This window comes from Toxotes jaculatrix, chromosome 23 (genome assembly GCF_017976425.1).
Source record: "Toxotes jaculatrix isolate fToxJac2 chromosome 23, fToxJac2.pri, whole genome shotgun sequence".
Classification (NCBI taxonomy): Eukaryota; Metazoa; Chordata; class Actinopteri; family Toxotidae; genus Toxotes; species Toxotes jaculatrix.
Genome location: NC_054416.1, coordinates 4669419 through 4678675, shown reverse-complemented (window position 1 = coordinate 4678675; position 9257 = coordinate 4669419). Strand labels below are relative to the sequence as shown.

At 44.5% G+C, this 9257-nt stretch overlaps 1 protein-coding gene across 1 annotated transcript in view; it reads left to right on the top strand.

The window, feature by feature from the left end:
- The first annotated feature begins 973 nt into the window (after window positions 1-973).
- svep1 (sushi, von Willebrand factor type A, EGF and pentraxin domain containing 1) overlaps window positions 974-9257 on the top strand; it is a 73687-nt gene continuing 65403 nt past the window's right edge. Inside the window, exon 1 of the mRNA XM_041030778.1 lies at window positions 974-2082. Within this exon, the coding sequence (XP_040886712.1) occupies window positions 1534-2082 (549 nt within the window). The 5' untranslated portion in view covers window positions 974-1533. The remainder of the gene's footprint in view (window positions 2083-9257) is intronic.

The following is a 9257-nucleotide window of genomic DNA, read 5'->3' as shown; positions in this document are numbered from 1 at the left end:
CAGCTCTTTGCTGTAATTCTCAGGCCTTCAGTTTAATAGGCGCAGTGTGCCTCTGTAACACCGACCGCCTTTGTTTTGGTTACAGATAAAATCACTGAAGGAAAACACGGCAGCAGAGAGAGAGAAGGAGAACGAGGGAGAGGCTATAGATGTAGAAAAACAGTGCAGTGAAAGAGTGTGTGTGAATCCCTGTGGTGCAGGAAGAAGCAGACAAATCCAGAGAGCGAGAGTGGCAGTTCTTCCCTCCTCTTTATTTCTTGAACAAGATGCACAACGACAAAGAGAGAGAAGGAGGGAGAGGAAATGATAGCTGCTAAAAGAGTGATGATTTGACAAAGCATGTATCCAGAGTTAACTGCTTCCTGACTCTGAAGTACAGATGGGGATTTCAGTCTTTGCTCTAAACTCGGTCAAACTTTGCTTCTGTCTAATATTATTTCTTAAACCTTGTCTGAGTTTTTAATCTGATTGATCTTTTTGTCCTCTCCTCCCTTCATCCCACTTTTTATTCTCACTCTGTTTGATCTCATTCTGATGTTATCTCACATGCACGGCGAGTGTGCATGCGTGGACATATGGAGCTGATAGCAACTCCTGTTGCTGATGTTTTCTTTGGGAATGTTGACAAGTTGACAGGCAAGGCGCTGCCCTGACGTCGAACCTCACTCCACTGTCAGGACTACAGAGACAGACAGATTCAGGGAGAGAGAGAGAGAGGGAGAAGAGGGGGGTCTAGGGGGAGGGTGAGAGGCACAGAAGGAGATAGGGAGAGAGGGGGAGGTGATAGAAAAGGAGGAGGAGAGATGAAGGGGGAAAAAAATGACTTCACGGCCACGACTGGACGGCCCCCTTTTTTCCCCTCAGCCTCTCTCTGTCTCCCAACTTTTTTCCTCCCTCCTCCTCCTCTGTGTGTTTTTTTAAAATGATTTGGGGAGAAGAGGGGAACAAGCATTCGGAGCTTGGCTGACGGTGCAGGCAGGAGCGTCACATAGGCAAGCAGGAGCCTGAGGGGCAGCACACAGGGACTGAAGAGGACAGAAGAGGCTTTGGGGGGTTTTGGATTTGATGCACAAACTAAAAGCTTGACTGACAGAAGAGGCAAGCAGAAGGAGAAAGAGCAGAGAGGACATATTGATTTTTACAGATTCTTAACAAGCTTTACACAATATATTTACACTTACAGAGCAAAGAGAAAAGCCAGATACACTGTATAGATTTATTTTTGTAGAAGAGGCAGGCAGGCAGATACCTTGTGAGCAAACCTAAACATTTTTCCAGAGGAGACTGTAGTTTTCTTCCACTGGAGAGGAAAGAAGCAGATGAACAGAGGCACATTTTGAATGAAAGGAGAGGAATCCTCCTCTTCATCCAGCAATGCTTTTGAGGAACTTTGCACAGGACTGTTGCTGCCTGCTATGGATGCAGGCATAAGACTCCTATTTTCATTGAATTACTCTTGAGAAGAGGATCAACATTTTCTTTTTTTCTTTTTTTAACAAAGTCCTTCTTCAGTGCAGGTGTTGTGCTGTCACTATGTTTTCTCAAAGGTACTCTTTAACACCATCATGGACTTCTTGTCTTCTAGTCCTGTGCATCCTGGATGTATGGACCACAGCCTGGCCATCCTCCCAACAATCCCAACCCCAGCTGCAGTCCCGCCGGTCCAGGCAAATGTCACCCCTGACCTCCTCCTCTGCAGCCGGCAACCTGTCAGAGAGCGCTGAGAGCAAAGTGGAGCGTCTCGGCCAGGCTTTCAAGCGCAATGTCCGCGAGCTGCGTGAGAAAAGCTCCTGCTTGGACCTGGTCTTCCTGGTGGACGAGTCGTCCAGCGTGGGGGCCAACAACTTCCTGAGCGAGCTGAGATTCGTACGCAAGATGCTGTCCGACTTTCCTGTCGCGCCGGAGGACACACGGGTGGCGTTGGTCACCTTCTCATCCAAGACCCACGTAGTGACGAGGGTGGACCACATCTCAGCGCCCAAGTCCCACCAGCACAAGTGTTCCCTGTTCAACCAGGAGATCCCGGCCATCAACTACAGAGGAGGAGGCACCTACACGAAGGGAGCCTTCCAGAGGGCAGCGGTGAGTCAGACCCAAAGATAAAGTGAAAGTGGCTCTAATGTTGATGCCAGTGAAGCATATCTGTCAGTCTGTGTTCCTAAACGTGCATATATGTGTTTATTTCTTACCGCTGCCACGTGTGTGACTGCACAGTGTCTGTATGTGTGTGTGCCAGTTACTCTGCAGCCCGCTGTGTTTCCAGGGAGTGATTGTGGCTCAGTAAAGTTGATGTTAATGAGGCCCTGCATGGCCTTGCTGCTGCTGCTGCTGCTGCTTCCTCTAAATTACACGCCAGCAGATAGAGAGGGGAAGACGCTTGCCGGCTAATTGTCAAGGAGTTTCCAGAGATAAAAATACCATGAAGAGTGAGCACATACATGTGCAGACATTCACACACAAATTGGAACAGTAAGCAAGAGACACATAAATCAAGTCAAGGATTTTTTTTTGTAGGTGTACATGAAGGGGGGCAGCAGCTTTGTGGGTGAATATGAATTGCTTCAGTGTTCCTGATAAGGTTTGGTCTAATACTCCCTTTGTCTGTTTTCATCACTCCAGACATTTATGGCTCTAAAACAGAAGCATTGCAGGTTGCTAGGCTGTATCTGTTGTAGATACGGGGATTTGGGGGGTTATGTGAGGTTACAAGGGGTCAAAATGTTAGTTTGTTTATGGTTTGTTGATTTGAGCTGCCTGACACCCAGCCGCGTGCACACACACACACACACACACACACACACACACACACACACACACACACACACACACACACACACACACACCCAGGACATATGGCACAGTTCATCCGTCAAGTCCAAACAGCCCAGCTGTAAAAGCTGTGTTGGTGGTATAGGGGCTGGTCCTGTGTAAACACACACACACACCTCAGCTCATGCCTCAGATCCGAGGTCTGCAAACCTGTTAGGAAATGCTGCAGCCTGTTATTAAGTTATTTCTGTTATTTTGCCCTTGGATGAAAGGAGACATGACTAAAATCAAGACAGGGTGACAGATAGGCAAAGTAGATGTTATGACTGGATGCCAGAAGCTTCATTGACTCAAATGCGGACCCACATGAAAACAGAGCTAATAGCTGTCCGCATAGCTCAGCTCCTCGGTGAGTGCTGCAGCATCCTCTGCTTAAAGTCAGTGATGACTACATCCAATCAGTGATCATCATCAGGTCACTGATTCACATTTATTTCCTCATCCTGATGTTTGATGAGAACATTAACTGAAGACCGTGACCTACATCTGCTTGATTTTATGTATCGATTTAAATAAGCAGGTGTACAGGTGTTCCTAATAAAGTGCTCCGCGAGTGTAGGTCACTTTGATGTGTTCTAATGTTCCATGAATGCACCACATCAGCCTAGTTTTTTCAGACAAAAACGTAGGTAAGCTGACTTTTGGCAGATTTACCCTCCACTTCATGCCTGTGTAAAGCTAATAGTCTTGGACCGACGACTCCGGCTTAGAGCTGAAAGCTTCTGCCCTCAGGACAGATTTTCAGCTCGCCCTCCTTAGTTAAGTGCTGATAAGGAGACTGCTGGCTGTGTCCCAGCTGCTAAAGACCACAACAATACCAAGAAAAGGCTTTCGGGGGGAACTTTAGTGCCTTATCATTATTCACAAACACTCAGAATGTTTTGGGTGATTTATCAAGTGATGTAGCAGTCTAAGCCATCCAAAGATGACAGGGCTGCTGCTCAGACCCTTTATTGGTTAAACATCTGATTAAAATGAAAGATTTTCACTCTGATATTAATGCATAATAGCAAACAAATGTTCCTGTATTTCTTTGCAGCATGGCATCTGCATGGTCAGAGTCCATAGGCCGACTTGAGTGATGTGTGAGTAATAAGAGAGCTACGTGCAGCCTACACAGAGCTGAGACTTTTTTGTTTTTTTGGAAAGATAGATGATCCGAGCAGATACAGACGCAGCACATCAACTGGTACTCCACAAGCCACCCCACACCTGATAGATTCAGTTTGACTTTTACTGTGTCTTTGCATGTTCAAGGAAGTTATGTTATATTAAAAAAAAAAAAAAAAAAGAGAGAGAGAACAGGCCGTCTGTGATTTATTGCCTTTTTTTTTTATCATCCGTCTGAATCTGACTGGAAAGACAGAAAAAGGAGTGTTTGTCATCTCTTTCCATTAGCCATATAAAGGATGGGTCTGCTAACACTAATCCACAAGGAGCATATCCGCCTGTCATCGTGTACTGACTGAACTGTAGGGCGACTGTCTCAGTGTGCGCTGAACTGGGAATTTCGTCGAAGTGCGCGAGTGCATGTAATTAGTGATTTTGTGCTTTTGCCCCTGCACATGCTCTCGTTTGTGCTCCCATCTATCCATCTCGTGTCTCAAGGGAAAATTTGTTGTGTGTGTGTGTGTTAGACAGAAAGCAAGACAGTGAGACTAAGAGAGAGAGAAGATAATTGAAAATTGCAGTATAATAATAATGATGCCATATTTTATTCCCTTGGCTGGTCTTGGCTGTTCTAAGTGCTGTAGAAAGCTGGAATCCATTAAGAGAGACATTTTTCCACCAGCCGTGCATGTAGAGACAGGGCTCTCCTCCAGCCCCCTTCATCTCTGTCTCTCTCTGTCTCTCTGCTGTCTGTCTGCTGTCTCTCTTTTCACCTAATGCATCATGCAGTTGGTTTAAAGCATCAATGTATGCAGGTTCCAGGTTTCTGATTCAAGACTTTCTCACTTAGTTTAGGCAAATATTGAACTTAGTGTTAAACTAATATACACAAATTCAATCTGTCTTACACAAATAAGTCACTCTGCCGTTCCCTAGCTCTCTCTTATGTTATCACGGGCTTCAAGAAGCTAGGTTGTGTGATCTGACCACATCTAAAGGCAAAAGTGGCCTCACTCGAAAGCGAGCGTCATGCTCCTTCCGAACTTGTTGGATGGTCACATAGCTTCGGAAACCCCCTCCTCTCAAACCTTTCCGACGCTGAATGAGGGGGATCTGTGTCCGACCGTTTATGTAACTTTCTGAAACCGATGATCTGACATTCACACCCACTTCACGCAGTGATTGGTCAGCTGTGCGGAGGGGAGAAAGGAACCAAGGATTCAATTTCTCTCTCTAGTTCTCTTCTTTTATTTCTTATGCAATTATTTGTGTCAGCTTTCGTGTGAACAACTGAGTGCAGCACTGTGAGAATGTTCCTGGAGAGACTGCCTGAAAATTTGCGGCACTATGTCCATTTTTAAACGATATCACATCTTTTTGCTCTGCTTTCCATTGTGTCAGATTGAATCAGGTATAAACACTTTTGTTATAAGCAGATGCAATTAATGATAAGAACTGGAATACAAAAGTTATTTGATTATCTGATTTAGATAAGACAGTATTTGATTAATGGATGAATTAACAAGACTAAGACTCTAACAGAGCGTTCACTGCCAACTTTTAAAACCTAACAGATTAATATTAATTTCTGCGGATATATTTCAGCAATCAACAGGTTCTGAGGTCTGACATCCAGTCCCTCTCTCTCTCTCTGCTGTACTGATATAAACCAGCCCATCATTCTGTGTCCGTGTGTGAAATAATGTAGATGAAGGGTAAATGTCATGGACTATGAGTTTATAAAGAGTACAGCTCTCTGTCATGATGATTCACAGCGCCCTGTTTCGTGGGTCTGTGTCTCCTCAAGCTCGCGTCGGACGTGATAACCTGGCAACTGCTGACTTCACTCACCCTGTAGTTTTCCAGTGCTTTTCCCGACCGTCACACAAAGGAGCTGATTGAAGACTTTCAGTCGTTTTCAGGCCCATGAGGAATAACTGTGGTACTGTACCTGAGACAGAAGTACTTCACTCATAACCCCCCCTCTATTTAACTACTCTGAAAAAGTCCATCCATTTTCCTGTTCTTTTTAGCTCTCATTTTATTTATTTTCCATGCATTTGCCTTTTACATGGCCAAATATCTTCAGGACAGCATGGCTCAGAGCCTTTCATTTTATTCTGTTGGTTGCTAGTAATCTTGTTGATCTAGGAATTACGTTTTTTTCCATTGTTGCCTTTATTATGACTTGCTTTGGATACGAGTGACAGCCATTAAAATACAGGCAGAGAAATGACTGTCTGTAACAGCCAGTTGAAAATCCCCACCATCACTTTTTTTTTTTTTTTGTCCCATCGTTTGTCTCCATCCTGACGATTTGCCTCTGGGTTGCCATGCGTTGCCAGACAAAACCCCCGCTTGCTCTCTGCAGGCAGGCCCGGCTCTGGCAAAGAAACACTGAGCACTAAACTGGACTTGGCGGCCGCACCGTGTCAGTCTGCCTTCACAGTTGCATAAGGCACAGACAGATGGGCAGCGTGTGAAGAGAGATGATGAAAGAAAAGGAGTGGGAGAAAGATGGAAGAATGAGGGGGAAAAAGATGAGGAAAGAGAGGGGAAAAAGCCCTGGATTGAGGAACTGAGAGAAGAAATGTGGCTCTTACTGGTGGCTATTCATGGTAATGTTTTTACCTGACTGTTGGTTGGTGGTGTGCTGCCTTGCCTGAATCTGGGTCAGAACAGATACTGGAGTAGTTTACCAGCGTTAAAAGGAGCCACTTAATAAAAGGAGCTTTCTGCTCAGCCAGTCAGTGTGTTTCTGGGACTGAAATCTGTATAAGTTGGACTGGCAGGTGGGTCATTTTCCTCTGCTTCCTTAGTGAAAAGTTCCAGTGACTCCTAATGTGCCCAGCTCACCGGGAAATCACACATTCGTGCTCATTATTCACACACACACACACACACACACACACACACTCACCCACAGACAGAGTTTATGTAGCAGCTGCATGTCTTTACATGGCTGTCATCATATATACGTCTGAGAGGTCATACTATAGCCTGTAAACTGGAGTGTGTGTGCATGAAAATGTGTGTGCTTGCAGTTATAGACATACTGTATGTGTGCAGTGTGTAAAGTAAACCCAAATCATGCAAACTCTACTGGATTTTAGTCCTGCAAACATCCACCAGTCCAATATTATGGAAGCTGGACCCATCAGGAAACTTGGAGCTGATTAGTTTTCATTATGAATTCAAACCGTGTCTTGATGGCTCCCAAACATTACACTGCTTTTAAACAGTCATTGCAGATGCAAAATGAAGAATGTAGTCCAAGTAGATGTTTCATAGAAGGTGATCACCTGTCAATCACACGACTCTGCGTGAGATCATGCCTTTGTTTTTTGAGCTTTTCCAGACCACAGTAAGTGGAACAAATATCGTGGGCTGGGTTTGTGAGGCTCCCCCCGTCTCATTCCAGTGGGGCAGCGCTATTTTTTTCCCATTTCTCCCGTTTCAGTGCCTTTCCATCGCGCTCTCCTCCGGAGCCGCAGACCTCCCCAGCAGTCTCTCAGGCAGGGAAATATCATCGTCGTCAGCTCTGACGCATTACAGCCAAAATATGCAGTATTGTTTTTCAAAACATTGTCTATTAGATTAAATGAGGCTTGTGTAAGTTGCTTATATATATTTGGCCTGTGGAGATGAACTGTGGAGATCCTGTACATTCTGGGCCTGTCTGAAGCACACACACACACACACATGCACTTGATATTAATGCTTGGGAGTCTGAGCCTTTGCCTGAAATTCTGAATAACCAGTAATGAGATGTAGAGTGCAGCAAATTGAGGTGGGAAATGAACACCATCCATCACCTGAACACTGGAAAATTCAGTCTACAGCTGGGTGATTTTCAGGGGCCTTTTCATTTCTAGAAAACATATTTGCTCACTGAAGCGTTTTTTTTTTTTTTTTTTTTTTTTAATCCTCCTGGCTGAGTCACAGGGCAAATTTTAAAATTCGAGCTGAACTCTCAGTGTAAGAGGAGAGAGCAGAGAGGACAAAGCAAATGGCTGCAATTTCAGTGAAAGAGCCGATGCAAACGAGGGCCCTCTGCTACAAATGAAAGCAAGGTGCATCTCTTTGATCTGGTCCCCAAGGCTGGACCCAGTCATGATAAGATGATAAGAAAAGACTCTGTTTCCTGTCTGTGCAACTGCCACTTCCCGCCATCTCACCCTTAATCATTTCCTCCCCCTCAGTGCGTCTGCTTCTCCCCTCCATTCAGACCCCTTTGCCTCCTCGTCCTCCTCAGTATCAGAGGGTCTGTGGTAGGGATGGGTGAGACAGCAGGATGGTGCAAACCAGCCGCTTCGCCCACCAGCCAGAAATGCCCTGATAAGACTGAGGCCAGACAGGAACGTCCACAGACACTGGACACCAGATTTAAAATTTCTGCAGTGGGATGTGGGTCACTACCATTACTAATTAATCTGGACTTTAAAGTTTATGTTGTTGTAATATATGTTTTCCATTCTTCCCTTTCCCATTAATCATCGTATGACACTTCAGATTTAGCTCACAGTCAACCACCAGACTGGAAACCAGTGAGCGAGATCAGAAGCAGGGCTAAAACAGGTGTGCACTCGATTCTTCTATTTCTGACTCTCATTAGTCCATTTGGCTCTTGGACTTCTCGTGCATCTAAGTTTTATTTTTATATTCACTGAATATCTGAAAAGTTATTCAGAGGGCATTACACAGTGTGTTGGTTTTGGAAAACCACTGCTACCTGAGATATGTTTTTTTTCTGTCAGTTTTTAAAAACATAGATGTTTCAAATGTAATTTTTGTTGTAAGCAGATATCTTTAATGTGACTCTTGACTTCAACATTGGCCCTTAATGTCCTTCACTGTAATGCCCTGAAATCAGATAATAATATTTCACTTTGAGAAAGAGCTGCTTTGAAAAAGTGCACGACCACTCCTTAAACACACACACACAATTTACTGGGTGCTTACCTGGCACTAACGCTCAGGGTGTGTTTGGAAAGTTCTTCAGACAGAGTCATGGTGATCGACACAATAGACTCAACATGACTGTGTGTGCTGTAGTGTGTGTGTATGTTTTGGGTTTAGGAGGAAGAAATGCATTAGTCTCGGGCTCTGCTCCTCTGGGCCTCTTCATACTGAATCATTTTGACAGAAATATTCTCCGTTCTCCTCTTTTCTAACTTTGTCCATCAACCTCAAATATGCTTTGGAGCATTTTTCTCACAGAATCCTTTGTTTTCTGTTCAGAGGAGAAGCAACTGTGGGCTTTCAAATTATATTTCAACATTTCCTTGACATTTTTTTTTTGTTAAATGAAATTTACT